Below are 16,653 nucleotides of genomic sequence, written 5' to 3' on the forward strand. Positions count from 1 at the left end.
CCATGGAAAGGAGCAATGGTTTCTTTAGATTTTTATATAAGAAGATTAGTTCACCCCATATACTGGTGGGAAATTTTGGGTCCAATCTAGGGTTCATATTTAGGTTGGCCCTTAACTTAACTCAATTCATTTAATTTACAACCCTATTTTATTAGAAAGAATCAAAAGAAATTAACAGAAGTTTAGGCTTAGTTAGGGAAAAGTATAAATACAAATACAAATGTGTATAAATACAAATATAAATATGTGCTATACATATTTGCATTTACACTCTTCCCATACTAAGCTTTAAGGGGAATTTAATGGAAAAGAAAGATGTTACAAACATTGACTATTAATGTGTGTGTGTGTGTGTGTGAGAGAGAGAGAGAGAGAGAAAGAGAGAGAGAGATTTATGAATAGTTTTAGTAAAGAGTAAATATGGATTTTATGAGAAACAATTAAGACACAAGAATTTTAATTTTGACTTGTTATATTTTAATGATTTGATTTAAAAATAAATATGTGCATGTGTGAGAAAGGAGAGGAGGAAGAGGTATGTGTGAGGTGGTGAGAGGACCCCTCACCTCCCCCTCTTTCCTTTTTTTTATTATACATATATTATGGGCAAATTGCATGTTAGTGCTCTAATGAGATTGGATTTACACTGCTTTTTTCATGGGGAGATATTCCTAATGCAAGGTTGCAAGGGATTGTGTGGTGTGAGCATGGTCTTGTGAGGACCAAATTCCATTTCTGCTCTAATTAAGTGCAATTTGAATTTTTGGAAATTATCAATCAGTCCAAAAATCGTTAATCGATATTGGATGGCATGTGAAAGGACACAAATATCCTTCCAATTTGAATAGGTAAGAAATGCATAATTTTGAAATGGTCAAAGTATCCATATTTAAATATCTTTTCCCTATGATCGAGCACCATTGTTCACTTTATGCCTTAAACTTTTTGCCAAAGAATTGATACTTCTTACCAAAGAAGTTACATGAAAAAACGGCATTGGAGAAGATAACACATTACCAGAGAAGAGGGACTTAGACTGTCATCATTGTATTCCCTTTTTTAGTTATTCAATCCATAACAAAGAGGCCTTAGATTCTTTCCATTGTCGAGAAAAACAATCAAGGTAAAATGGTCTCAAAAATATTAAAAAGGGTAGTTTTGATATTTTAAAAATTTAAGTCACACATATCGTCATGTAATACAAATAACTAATAGACTATAACGATTGGTATTAAATTGATAGCTTTCTGAAGTTAAGTAATACAATGGCACATTTTAAAGTTTGGGTACTAAATTCAGACTACCCCCAAAGTATAAGGTACTAATTTGCAATTTAACCTTTATAAATGAAAACAAAACTGTTTATAAGAGATCAAAAATGGAAAAGGGGCAGGTTTGGGGAGGATTTTATAAATTCCAAATCCTACTTGCCTTACCCCACCCCACTGGACCTCTTAACATATACCCTCTAAACTTGTAGCAATTGGATTTTCACAATCTAAACCCTTTCCACACATGAAAATGCAAAACCCTTCCTCATCCTATCCTCCCTACATTCGGACATGGATGGATCAAGTTGGCAAGTAGGGTTCAAAACCCGCATCTAATTTTCTTTTATATAAGCAATAAACAAATAAAATAACATGAACAAACATCAAAATTTTCAATTGTTTGATTAAATAATATATACAACAGATAAACTATCAATTATCTTTCACATAAAATTCAAAATATTATTAAACTCAACACCAAACACATAAGTTCATATGCCTTCCAAGAATACTTAATACCATATCCTACCCATTCCCGTGTGTGTGCAATATATATATATATATATATATATATATATATATAGTTTTTTTAGACTAAACTTGCCCTCTATTTCTTTATTTGATAAAAGATGTAAAAGTCATTTTATTACAACCTTAATGTCAGCTTTAGTGGCTACTAAAATGCCTATATTTGTCTATTTATTCCATCCCTAATTGTAGGGGTTGAAAATGTAACTTTAATTATTATTACTTTTCACCTCATTTAATCCCCTCTCGCTAAGTCTTATACTTAAGGGTATTAATTCATATTTTTCTGTTATTAAATCATATATTTAAATTATTTTTTCACTAATAAATGCTACTAATTAGATCTATGTCAATATTTTTAACAAGCTAATTAATAATAAAAATATAACAAGCTATATATGTAATCAGATTTGGATTTTGCATTCTACATTTGATTAATAATAAATAATATAAAAATAAAAAATAAAAAATATATATTTATAGAAATTTGTAGATACATTATTACTATCATTATCATCATCTAGAATTGACACATGCATAGCACGTACATGCTTACTAGTTAAATAAGAAAATGAGATAAGGAATAGATGAGGTAGTGTTTGGAAAAAAAATAGGACAAAAAGGTTTGGATCTATTACAGATTAAAAAATAAAATAAACATTTTTTTAATTTTAGGAGTTTGAGGAGTATATACATAGCAATGCTTAACATTTTAATGGGATTTCAAGTTTTTTTTTTTTAAGAACTTTTAATACATAACAGACATCCTACTCAACTTTTGTATATTATATACATAATTGAACTTAGGATATGTTATATATAGTATAATTTATTAAACTTTGTTTTGTTCGTTTTCATTGAACTTTTAAGTCCTGTTTTGAACAAAAAAAAAAATTAAGCCTTGAATAAAAATGCAAGGCCTTTAGTGTATTTAGTACATAATTGGGCTTCTGAACAAGAGAGCTTTGTATTGAGCCTAGTAAGGGGTTGTTTGGCGCATCTTTTTGAGAATATCTTCTGATAGCTCTAACAGTTAAAAGACGCATTGAGCTTTTGCATGAAGATCTGAACAGCCCACAGCATGTTTGGCAGACGCACATCTTTCCGTGCATATTTCCGCGCGAAAAACTTCATTTGGAACTTCCTGAAATCAACCCAAAATGGACTTTTTCGTGTCATTTCAGCGTTCCATCTTTTGACAACTAAATCTTCCACACGTCAAACGGAAATAGACCAGAAATTGGTCTTCTCGACTTGTAAACAATCGAAAGACCACATGGAAAGACATGCCAAATGGGCCATAAATCCATAATAATTGATAAAATCTGAAATCCAAAAATTCTGATCGGAGCCGTATTTAGATGCATTGTTCATACACTTAATAAGATTTTGGATGGCATTTTGGATTCCATTAATTCTTTATCAAATCTAACTTGGAGGAGTTAATCTTATAGAGGCCTCAGTGCTTTGGTTGGTATTCATGGAGACCTGCTCATGAGCCGGACTCATGCTTAGCATTTGCCAAATTTTAATGAACTCAAGCCCAAATAAATATAAAATGTTCATGGAGAAAGCCCAAAACGCAGGCCTGAATAGATTGAAAGTAAGGTATAAAAAAAAACCCAACACCCCCTTGATGCAGATTCACGGCCACCTCATTTGACTCCTCCATGTGAGACGAGAAGTGTCAATTCGGGTGCTCCTTAATCAAACACCATCCAGCCCAAGATATACTCCTATTTATAATATCATAAATATGATAATATCATAATCTAATTAATTATGATAAATATCATATTTTTTCGGTGATTAGGTTATTTTATTATATTTGAACCTTCCACTTTTTTAAATAGCATATATTATCATAGATATGATAATATCATAATCTAATTAATTATGATAAATATCATATTTTTTCGGTGATTAGGTTATTTTATTATATTTGAACCTTCCACTTTTTTAAATAGCATATATTAATATTCTGACAAAAATAATAGTTATTTTTTATTTACCTCACTCTGTTTGTATTTTTTTTTTCTTTTATTTGCAATGGTGTAAATGGGAGAGTGCAAATTGTGGTTGATTTTTGCTTCAGGCTTCACTTTGCTTCATTTATTTGTTTTAGATACACATGAGAAGACTGCAAATGGAAGTAAATACATCGGAGTGCAAGTGATCCCCATTTTATATGGGAGAAATTGAAGGTGAGAGAAATGTTGTGTAAATAGGTTTTGCAATGCAAAATTTGGAGGGCCGATATAGGCAAAATTTTCATTAAGTAGGGTGTAAATCATTAGGGATGTAAGTCAGATAGAGGTGCAATCGAGCTAAGCTGAGCCGAATTTCTGCGTGTCTTGGCTCGATTTGATTAAAATACTATTAGGTTTGAGTTCAATTAAATATTTGATGAGCCTGAATTCAGCTTAAAAACTCAAAAATAAATATATTTTAAATTTCATAATATGTAGCATATTATATTATATAAGAATATAAAAAATAGATTACATAAAAATATTTTTCATATTATATATTATAAAATATACTGTTATGTTCTATAATTGTATCTATTTATCTATATGTTAATCGAGCTAGGCTTACGACTTTTTGAGCTGAACTTTTTATTGGTCAAGCTTTGGTTTGAATAACTAATCAAGTTTACCTCAAGATTCGAATTCAACTAGAATCAAACTCGAATCGAGCATAATCAAGCTCGAGCCCAAACTATTCGATTAGAGCTCGACTCAATTGCATCTCTAAAGTTAGAGATTTGATTTGCAAAATGTATAAAGGCTTTCAGGTCGAGCCCCTTTAAAATTTAAAAAAAAAAAAGGGGGGGGGGGGGATAAACTACATAGACCCCACCATTAGAATTCCTTCAGTTAACTTTAAAAAGATCCTCAATCAACTATTTTTTTAAATCCCCAAACTACCATTTAGATGAAAGGGTAGAGGTTTCTTTCTAATACATATAAATTAAAGGTTTCATTTGTTTCTTTTTGATTTATTGGAGAAATGAGTGGATAGTTTTTATATTATAAGATGAAAGGCATTCATGTTGGTGAAATGAAATAAGAACTTAAATAAACTTGTTTTTTTATATCAATGAAATGAAAGTATGAAACAAGAATTAAAAAAAAAAAAAACAACTTGTTTTTCTATGTAAATGAAATGATTCTTGTTGTTTTAGCCGTTTGGTTTGGAGAAAATAAAAAACATTTTGGATTAATTAGGATTTAAGAGAAAAGGGAAAAGAAAAAAAATGGGTGGCTAATGCAATTTAAAGTGAGATAAAATCAATGATTATTTGAGTGGTTAGTGCTAAGATTGGTTTAAAAATCAGAACCCTTCAATTCACAGTCATAGAAGTTTACTGCATTCCAGATTTCCAGCCGGACAAAACTGGACCAACTTTGTATGTGTTTGATATAGCTTTTGTTTATTAAATAAATGTTTGTACTTGATTTGTCTTCAAAACCTATAAAAGTATTTGATAAACCATTTATGGACAATTAGGCGCCACAACAGCAAAAATAGTGAATAAATATTCAACCATTGGGAAAAGTAAAGGTGTAAATCAATCGGGTCATGCCGCGACACAAACTTGGACCGGCCTAGCACGTCGGTCTGTGGGCCATGCCAGGCCCGACACGATCATGCAGGTCGTGTTGGGCCTGGGGTTTTAGGTCCACGAGCCGGTGTGGCATGGCACGACACGACCAAGCAGGTCGTGTTACCTGCGGCACGGCCCATATATTTTATTTATAGATATTCATATTATATATATTTATTTATTTATTTATATAATATTATAGTTATATAATAATATATAGTATATAATATATTAATAAAATAAATATTTTTTAATTTTATTATACTAATTTATTTAGTTATTGTATATATAAGCAATTGTATACACAAAATTCATATAAAATTAAAATTTTAAGTTTTTTGTCAATTATTTTTAAATAAATAGCTTCGGCCCGATGAACAGCCCGACCTAGCCCAAGGCTCAACCCATGCGCCAGGCCGACCCCCAAAATTTTTATCAAGGAGGGCAACATGGCCTGTGACAGCCCACAGGTCGTGTCGTGCCGGTTCGGCACAACTTACTTTACACCTCTAAGGGAAAGCGTTAAAATGAAGCTTCCTCCAATGATTGGTACACACATAAATCAAAACCCACTTTTATCAATGAACATGATAGAAAAAATACTGATTTGCCGATAACATAATAACATTTTAGTAAATATCTATCACAAAACGCCGACAAAACAAAACACACGCTTTGAATGCCCAAGCTTAAGTTCAATTTCATGGGTCTGGGACTGGGAGTTGGAGGAGTTGTGCTATTAAACACATACACGGTCTATCGGTGTGTCCATGTGGAGATAGTGCTAGGATCTCCGACCAGATATAGACGCCCAGCTTGGCCCAATTCATGCATTAGACTGGGCATCCAGATTACATGGGCCGTTTGGTTGGTCCATGAATATGTATTACTGGGCTACAGGCCTTAACCTAATGAGTTTCATTAGGAGAGTAAGTGGATTGGAGAGTTTGATGTTTGTCAATAAGGCTGTCAGCGGGTCAAATCTGGTTCAGCACAGCTTATAGTTATATCAATCCTGTCCCCCTCAATAATAGGAAAACACTGACAGCTATAATTATTTAAATAATTAATTAATTTAAATTTTGGTTTTTAGATAATATAATATTAAGCCCCGTTTGGTTTGCAGTAATAAGGGTTTGAAATCAAAATTGAAATGGGCTATTCCATTCTAATTGTTTGGTTGGACAGAATTAGAATCACATTTCCATTCTTACTGGATAGCATTCTCCCCATTTGAAGGAATGGTCATTTCCTACCCTTCCCTTGGGAATAAAATTCTATTCCTGCTTATTCCAATTCTCATTCTCATTCCTGTCTGAACCAAACAGACTATGGGAATAGACCATTCTAATTCTGATTTCCAAGAATTTTCATTCCAATTTCAACTGATAACCAAATGGACGCTTAATAAAGATGATTGTAAAATAGCAGAATTATTTATGTTAATAAATCATGTATTTTTAATCAAAATTATTGCTTCTATACAAGGGTGGGATGTAACCACTAACCAAATAAGTTGTATTTAGGTGAACTTCGGGAGTACTTGTTCTAATAAGCTCTCATGAGCGTTTGGTGAAAAATCTTTTTTTTAGAAAAGAAAAAAGGAACAGTATAAGTATTTTCAAAATGACTGATGGGCCAAGACAGACTAGAAAGGAAATAAACACTATTCAGGCTTATTTATTAATCACTTAAAAATAAGCATTCTCAGAAATAATCATTTATTAGGACTTATTTGTATCCAAAATAAGTGCTTATTTGGATTCTGAATAAGCAATTATTTTTAAGCACTAGGTTCTGATGTGCATGCAGACGGTAAACATGGTCTAGTGATGATGGACATGGACAAACGGGACGGGACGGGACCCCTCAGCCGTCCAATCTAAAGCAAGTTTCCGTATCTTTGACTACCATTCTCGTTGATTTGGTTTTACTGTTTCAACCCAGGCCCGAGGCCTCTCTCTCTCTCTCTCTCTCCCGTCCGTACACCATCCTTCCCTCCACCTTCATCGTACGTCCAACCTCGTATCTGTATCTCGTGTTCCGCGATTTACGTCCAGATATTTGACACGTAGTTGGTAAAAAGTCTCCGGCCGAGAAAAATATTTTATTTCTAATCCACGTCGACCAACTCTCCAACTGAGATTCCGACACGTCACCTAGATGCTGCTGATGTTAGGGTTATAGATCAACTGTAGCCGGTAGGAGGGGGGAAGGGATCGGTAAGGAATTAAGGACTAGAGATCTTTCCCGCAGCTGACACGTTGTGTGGGTCCCACTTTTCGTGGTTAATTGCGTGGCAACAGTATGCACGCCCCCTCGTGATTCTGCCTATTGTTTTAGTTTTAGGAGGTGGATAATGAGGTAAGGTGGCGGGTTTTGATTGGTGGGGAATTGGGGATCACCATCTTTGGTGGGAGGGCGTGGAATCGGGTTGTGTGTTGGATTCATGGGTTGGATTAGAAGACCCTCTCTCTGTCTCTCCCTACAATTCTATCTGTGTCTATCATCCATAGGAAGTCTTTGCAGTTTCCAGGGCCTTATTTTCATTATTTTTCGTTTTCACAAAAGAAGGGATCAGACTTCAGAGCATAGGGCCATAAAATAATAAAATATAACTCATTTATTTATTTTGAAATTTTGCTAAATGATGAAATATGAACACTTCTTCCTTGCTCTTTTTACACTGTCAAAGTCGAATTCAGTATATTTGGTAAAATATAATTAGTTAAAGAAACTTGATGCATTATTATGATGATGATGGCATTAAACAAGAGTGACATGGCATTAAACAAAAAGTGATTATTTTCTAAAGTAAAATCACTTCTAAGAATACAATGGTTTGGGAGGGCTGAACTGAAGATAAGCTTTCGTTCAGCTACTTTGTCTCTTAGTGTCCCTTTGAGAGGGTTGAAGTGTAGTGACTTCTTGTTTTCCAAGATGGATTGTCAGACAAACAGCCTATAAGCCATGTTTGGTTAAAACTTAAAAATCCGAAAATCTTAAGTCAGTTATCAATTAGTATCATTTGAAGGGCAAGGGCTGTCTCTTTAAATAGCTTATCTAAAGTGCTTCAAAGCAGTTGAAGCTACTTGGTTTAATTTTCAACTCAGCAGCCCTCTAAAATGGGCCCTAAGTGCCTGTTTGGGATAGGGCTGCAAACTATATCAAACTGTCTGAATTCAAATTCAATCCCATTCACAGTGGTTCTAATTCGATTTTTCTATATTTGGATTAAATATAGATCCACCCCTATCTGATATGATATAATTCAATTCAATTGTTTTTCTACAAATTTACATTGATCCAAGTTTTATATAAGTAATTTTCAATTAATTTTGTTCATAAAATATAATATCAAAATCATGGTTAGTTCATTTTATTAATAATATATGATACTTTGATCAATTGTAGTTTAATTTATTTATACTATCCAATATCCTATTGCAATTCGAGTTCAATTCGACATAAAATTTTATGGATAAGGTCCAATTCCAATTTAAATTTAAACAAATCAAATTTGGATCTACTTATAAGCTTTGTTTGGCAAACCCATTGAACCCAAACCCATTTTTACTATGATTGTTACTTGTATCATTCAAACTCCAAAGGAAAATGATGGCCCTGTCCCATTCAAAGGTTCAAACTAATGCCTTATGAATCTCCATTAGAATATTAGAGCCACTAGAAAGGTGTAATTGCTAATGAAAACTCTGTAATTATCATGACCTCTCTCAGTCTAAGCCCATGGTTTTTGCAATTCCACCAAGGACCCAACTCTGTGATTCTTTGCTGGGTTTCTCTCTGATCATCATTTGAGTGGTTTAATTAATCTATCTTCTGAATATAAAAATGCTTATCTGAGTTGCCATGCAGAAGAACTTAAATTATCAAACCCACACAAACTGGAGCCGTGGAAGTGATGATCTAGCTCTTTATAATAACCAGAAGCTTGACAAACTATACCAGAGAAGCTGCTCCTCCGCCCTATATATCCCAGCTTCATTTTATAATTTCCAGACTTGAGTATACGAAAAATGATCGCTTCAGATTTGATTTTGAGCGGCCTTCAATCCGACCAACCATATTGATTGGTCACGTACACAACGTAGACGGTGCCTTTGCTTCGTCCATGCCAGCCCCAACCCATCACCTTCACCTCTCAGCTCTGACTGAAAATATAGGGGAATACATGTACTTGTCTGTTCCTGCAGCCATCTCAGCTGCCATGCAGCCACTCACTACTTATCCTGCAATAATAGGAACCCATACCTCTGCCTCTGCTTCTCTACAGCTTAGCTGCCCTATTTTTTTCTGATCAGCTAGCTAGGCTGTAGCTGAAACCATGCTGCCTCTATCTATGAACCTTGATCACTTCACCACAGACCACAACATTCTGCCAGGCTCCAAGGTTAACTAGCTAACAGTTAAAGCTAAGATATATATATTCCCCTCAAAAACCAGGGCTGCTGGCTGCAGTGTCCATGCAGAATTGCAGAATGGGTTCTGAGTTCTGACTCTGAAGTCTGAATTCTGAACCTGGTTGGGGCCAGGACCAGCCCAGTTTTGGCCTGACTATATTTGGTTTGGCTTATGAGTTACATGAACTATGTAAGTCATACATCTGACACCTCTAAATAGGCCCCAAGGTCAAGATAAAGGAGACATTTCTTTCTCAAAACACAAGCTAACTGTCAGTTAGCCAACTATATATATCAAATGGACAACTTTCCTGCCTCCTTTGGAACAACACAATTCACTTGTGGATTTGACAGCATAAACATGGCTAGTTCAAGCTCATTCCATCAACACATCGCCCACTCAATTAGAAATGAACATGTCTTCTACTCAACTAAGAAGAAATTAAGTTAATAATGATAGATCCTTCCACAAATATATACTAATACTAACTTATATCCAAGGATCAAAATATTGCAATGTATCGAGGCATATCGGCCGATACATATTATATTGGAGGCTTTTCGATATACCCTTGCAGCAGGTGTTTCAGGATTTGGCCTAGTTCAGGGGATAAAACCAGCCTTAGACCAATCCCTCTGAACCAGTTTCAAAAGAAAAATAAAAAATAAAACTAAAATTAAAAAGTGAGCAAAGATACAGGCCAATACGTCCCTATCGATGTATCGGCCTGTATCGATATTTTAAATCTTACTTATATCTACTAATTAATAAAATTTTTGAGGGATTTTCTGTACATATACTATTAGAATGTAAATCAAATCCACATGCTTACATAGTATACCACTTTGTTTGTTCGCTGTATAAAACATCATGTATATTAAGCTTTAGTTTTAGATAGGTTAGCCTTTATTTTCTTGGAAATTGAAATTGCAGGATAACAAAAGAAGCTGAAGGGACAGTCCATCTTTCATACATACTTTGTCATCTCTATGAAAAAGAAGGGAAAAAAAAGTGTTATCTACTTCCAAGCGGACCAAGCCCTAGCATTATCTTGTACTTCAATCCTTAGCCTTAGTCCTCAATCAAGTTATAGCTGTTACTGATTTGTGTTTTTTTTTTCTGTCTAGCTTTCAATTTTTGTTTTCCCTGAAAATTATCAAATTTTATTACTAAAAACCCAATATATAAAATTTAATTTTAAACATCTTTCCCTTTTCCTCTGGTTTTTCATTGGTGCATTTTCTTTCTTAAAATCAATATTTATAATTTGGAAGGCAAAATCACGTTGCTTTCTTGGATGAACACAGAAAGCAAACCAAACTTTACTTACAAAAATGGATTTTCCTAACATTTACTTGTAACGGATAGTCTCCAACAAATTAGAAAAAGAAAATCTCTTTAATCATTAGGGAGCCAACTACGCTTGGTTGGTTTGGTCACCAACCCATCCACTACATGGGGTTTAACATCAACCACTTCTTTAGGTCTTTGGGAAGGGACCCACCTGATCATCTCATCATCTAACCATATGACAAGTTGTGATTATCGATTAGTTAATGAGGTTTCATCTAGTGTTCCAAGCATCATATCTAATTCTTCTATTTCTAGAAAATTTTTAATTCCTTATTTTCCTTTTTTTTTTGTGTGTGTTTATATGCATATAGGACTAGGAAAGGGATCTCTCTCTCTCTCCACAAAAGTCCAAGTCCTAAGACATGATCTTTTCCCCCAAATCCCGGGCGACCTTTAACCCTAGGCAAAAGCATGTGATCTTCTTGGGGAATGTGCAAAATTCCAATATGACCCAAACTCCAATTAAAGAACAAGAAGCCTAGAAAAACTAAGTAGAGAGATGAAAGGAAGAAATACCCACCACTGCCTTTTATACCACAAATCTCCCTTTTAAGGAACTCCATATAAAATACCTTTTATGTCCATGTCAACCCAACTTGTTCACTTCTTTTGAGATGGGGATGACCCTTCTTGGAGTATCCCAAATTGCAATTCATTCAAGTACATCAAGTCAGTCTGCAACTTAGCAAACCCCCTATGGAAGGAAAACAAACACTACTCTCACATCACTAACTCCTATTGAGAGTATCTTCCCAAGGTTCTTCATGTTGATTGGAAGACTGATCTTCTTAAATCAACTGAACTACAGCTTATCTTTGCATCACATTTTCTACATGAAAAATGGATTTATTTAATCTGAAACTAGAATGGGATTCAATGAAACTAATCATACTGGCTAAGTGGAGGAGTCAAGACTCAGTCATAGATTCCATGTCTATGTCACACTGCAAATAAATTTTAGGTATTTTTATGTATATATTATAATTAGTCAGTCTAGTGATCCTCTCAGCTGTCTAAGTTTGGTCTACCTTGTCTTTTACATCTCACTTCTTTATTTATAATTAGGAAAAGACCACAGTAGTGCCTAGTGGGGACAAGTTTAGACCTAAGAAATTCCCATTAAAAACAAGTAATTAGGTTGACCAATTTTATTTTTAGCTACTTTTTATTGTTCCCAAGACCAAATGAGTTATAGAATTATACAAATGGAATTCAATCACAACTGTACTCATTGGATCTACTAATCAAAATAGACTACTTTCCCACTAAATCTTGTAGTTGTGTGTGCGGCTTGATACCTTATAATTTGATTGACCTTTTGACTCAACCTTTTTTTCGAGACCATATACCCATCTTTCTGAAGGAATGTGATCAAACAATTTTAAGTTTATTATACATACATACATAGACTTTGTAAGATTTAATATAAATATACACAAATTGTGGTAAACTATTAGTCCTAGACATGGTTCATGGTTCAGAGTATATATCAACACGCCCGATAATTGTGCAAAACATCGAAGAGGTGATACTTTTCAAGATTTAAACCAATATTTACGGTATTGATACACATTAATATATTGCGATATTTTAAACCTTGGTCCTAACATCATAAATTGAGACAAACCCATTTGATAAATAATGGCAGTGGAACAGATAAATAGAGCATGGCTCCAATTCTTGAGGGGGCCACAGTTGTGGAAGATACCCTCTTGTAGTAGGATTTCATTGTAGGGTTGCTTCCATGTCATAAGAAAGAACCGTCTAAACCATTATGGCACTATCTTTAGGCTACATCTTCCACTTAGATGGATACTATCTAACTGCTCCCTTTGAAAATACTTGAGCAGACTAGAACATTTGAGATGAGAACAGCTGGCTATTGTTTTGCAATTCAAATTAATTTTTGAGATCCACCAGGACTTAGATAACTCTCCAATAATTTTAGTGTTTTTATATAGATTTTAAGTATGATTTTCAAAATTGGACTGGACCGGACTGGAAAACCGGGAACCGGTCACCTGACCAATTCTATTTTTTCCCAAATCCACGTTTTTTTCCAAAATCATAAACCGCTGAATCGGTCAATTAACCGTTTGAACAGTTTTAACTATTTTTTTAATTTGTTTTAATTTTTTTATTTTTTTGTCAAAACGGATCGGCCATTTGGGTCAAACAGTCGGACAGTTCGAACTGGTAACCGGACCCTAACCTGTTCGATTTTAAAAACCATGATTTTAAGTGACCTCACCTTTTTTTCATTTGCTTTTTATTTATATTTTTGTATTATATTAATTCCTCACTCTAAGCAATAGGACATTAGAACCAAAAATCATTGGAGACCGGAAGAAATCAACTGTAACTCTTACAAAGTATGTTCTAGTTAACCCATTAATCTTATTTTATAAACATTTGAGTTGAATGTGTTATATATATATATATATATATAAGAGAAATAAAAATAAGAAGTGGAAGGAAAAGAAAAATAGGATTTGAATGAGTGACAATTGCAAAATACCCTTTTCCTTGTGTCCCCATGATCAAATCAGAGTCTTTAAAGAGTCCCACCAGCTCTCTCATTCACACATTTACCCAAACTAAGAACTTCACTTGTTCAGCTTCCATTCTCCCTTTCTGTCTCTACTCTCCTGACATTCTTCTGTCCCTCTCTCTCTCTCTCTCTCTCTACCTCCTTCTTTATCACTTCTCTACGCACTCAACCACATCTCCCTGACATTCCTCTGGCTTTGTCTCCGCCTCTCTTTCTCATTCTTTATCACATCCCCACCCCACCACCTACTGAACCATATTTCCTTCACTGCTGACTGCTTCCCCAATGTCGATGGCCAAAACCTTGGACAAATCCTTCAAAATCGGAGAAACTGGGTCAGCTCAAATGGGTTTCTCTCTACCCCAGCAGTCTAACGCATCCCCACCTCAATCAACTGAGCGGAGAGGCCGTAGAAAACAAGTGGAACCAGGAAGGTTTCTCGGTGTCAGGCGCCGTCCTTGGGGCCGATATGCCGCTGAGATCAGAGACCCTACAACCAAGGAGAGGCACTGGCTGGGGACCTTCGACACTGCTCACGAAGCAGCTCTGGCCTACGACAGGGCCGCCCTCTCGATGAAAGGCACCCAAGCAAGAACCAACTTCATCTACACTGGAAACACCACCTTTCATTCCCTTCTCACACCTCTCGACGTTCAAGCCTTCTTACCACCATCGCAGCTACTCACCATCCCTCAACCTCAAACCAAACAATCCACCATCGACGAGAGCCTTCCATTTCAGCATGACCCCAGTGAAACTCCCCTCCAATTCAACCAGGACGCGTGCAACAGTCCAGCGTCAAATGAGTCTGTGTTCCACAATAATTTCTTCTTCTCTGCTGATGACTCTGGTTCAGGCTACCTGGGGAGCATTATTCCTGAGAGTTACTTGCGGCCTCCTCCTTCAAACCCCACGAGCATGAGCTCTGAAAAGAGTAGCTTTAGCGGCTGTTCAGATAAGCAGACCTTTTGCTCGACGAACTCGATTTTCACTAGCTCACCTCCGGAGATTCAGTCTCACTACAACGACAGCGGAGCTCCACCACCAGATATATTTGGTGGGTCAGCAACTGTAATGAACTCCGAGAATTTTCCCTACTTGGACGAGCTTGGTCAAGGCTTTTGGGCTGGTGACCTGCAGTCATGGGATCTCAGCTCCTGTGGGCTGATTGCTGCAACAGACAGCAAACCTTTTATGGTGGAAGACGAGTGCATGGAAGCTCTGTATCCCTTCATGGACAGTCCTGGGTACGAGTTCCTGTCTCAGGCTACTCACATAGAAACTTGCTCTCCATCCTTTCCTCCGTTTACTGATGTAATAGACTTGGGTTACTCACTCTTTTGAGGAGAGTTTCCTCATGAAGTAAGTACGTCAGTGGTCTGAACTTTCTCACACTAGTTTTTCACTTTTTCTTGCATGTTTTCTGCAATTATTCTGTTGCTGTGATTACACTGCAGATCGTAGACTTCCATCATCTAACAAAGCTAAAGGAAAAAAGAGAATATTTTGGAATCTCATCTAGCTTTGGTTCTTCTTTCAGTCCCAATAAATTAAAGCTTCTCCTGAAAGGAGACTCCACTTTGCAACCTTCTCCTGTGTTTCAACCTTCCATCAGTCATTCATGTTCTGACTTGTGCATATATAATCTAAAATACATCAGTGATGGAAGCAGTAAATGTGTCATTATTTAAGCGTCCCAGAGCAACACGCAAATCAAATTAATGGGCCCCTCTGTGGGCATGCATAAAATTGGGCCCACCGTTAGATGGAGCAAATCTGAAAAATCCAAGAAGATATACTGTAAAATGAGCCCATTAGCTATCAGCCCTGATATCAGTTGATACTTGAGGCTGAGCCTAAGTTTAAGTGCCCTTTTGGGAGGGCTACCGGCGTTCCGAACTGGGCCCCACACAGCTGAAGCTGTGCTGGACGAAAATCTGAAAAGCCAACATTCCAGATGCCAGGGTTGTGACTGTAACATGAAATTAATTATATTCTGACTGGCTTACCTAGAATACAAGTGCTCAACCTAAGTGACTTAATTAACCCAGTTGGCCCCAAATGTCCTAAACGGGGCATAAGCAGGCTTTGGTAAACAAAAAGAGCCGAGGTTGGGTAGGGCCGGTAGGCTCTCTCGGTATAAATACCACATCTAGTTGTGGTCCTCATGAAAAGGGCACTATAATTGGAGTCTGGATTTGCGTCTCACACTAACCTCACAGTACATACCAGCTGCACATCCGGAACATGTCCTGTATGTCATTAATTATTATTCATGAAAAATATTCCTAATATAAATTGGGGATGGGATGTAAAGTCAGTGTGAGGAGAAGACCCCAATTCCTATAATTTGCTTTCATTGACCTAACACTGAGAAACCAGTTTTTTCATGATTCCGAAAAGAGCCAGGCAATGCTGGGCTTCTGTTATTGTTACAGACACCCCAGGACGTTTCAAATTTCATCCGAAAGAATGTGATGGATCAGAATCAGATGATTACGAAGAAAGCTTTGGCTGTTGCGGACGAACTGCGGACAGCCTAGCCTAGGCTGTCGAAAACGTTCTGGCATGATACGTTAACCCATTCATGCCCTTGTTTGTCTTTTCGGTCAAAAGGAAATATGACAATTACTCTTTTACCCCTCACCTAATGGTAACTTCTCGTGCATGAGAACGTTTACAACTTAGGATTGTGAAGTCATAGGAACAAATGGCATACCATTTTCTACGTATTCGTCCAGATTCACTTGGCGGGGTTTAATCTTTTATGGGCGTTCTTTTTTCAAATTTTGAGAGAGAAAGTTGGTCAATGGGATTTTGATTTTCATTATCAAGAAATCCATATTCTTTTATCAGATTTATGTGGAGAACAGAAAAATTTTATTTTTTTGGGCATCTATTTCCTAAATGAATAAATA

The 16,653-nt window shown here is 35.9% G+C and overlaps 1 protein-coding gene across 1 annotated transcript; it reads left to right on the forward strand.

The window, feature by feature from the left end:
• Positions 1 to 13,972: 13,972 nt before the first annotated feature.
• Positions 13,973 to 15,243, forward strand: LOC148861598 (uncharacterized). The gene has a single exon (XM_088941575.1). The coding sequence runs from the start codon at positions 14,021 to 14,023 to the stop codon at positions 15,077 to 15,079; it is 1,059 nt and encodes a 352-aa protein (XP_088797701.1). The 5' UTR covers positions 13,973 to 14,020; the 3' UTR covers positions 15,080 to 15,243.
• The last annotated feature ends 1,410 nt before the right edge of the window (positions 15,244 to 16,653 follow it).

The sequence above is a fragment of the Nelumbo lutea genome, chromosome 4 (genome assembly GCF_056320005.1).
Source record: "Nelumbo lutea isolate HS-2025 chromosome 4, American lotus-T2T, whole genome shotgun sequence".
Lineage (NCBI taxonomy): Eukaryota > Viridiplantae > Streptophyta > Magnoliopsida > Proteales > Nelumbonaceae > Nelumbo > Nelumbo lutea.

What these genes read in the sequence shown, in the direction of transcription:
- LOC148861598 (XM_088941575.1), top strand. Translation starts at nt 14,021, where the DNA reads ATGTCGATGGCCAAAACCTTGGACAAATCCTTCAAAATCGGAGAAACT.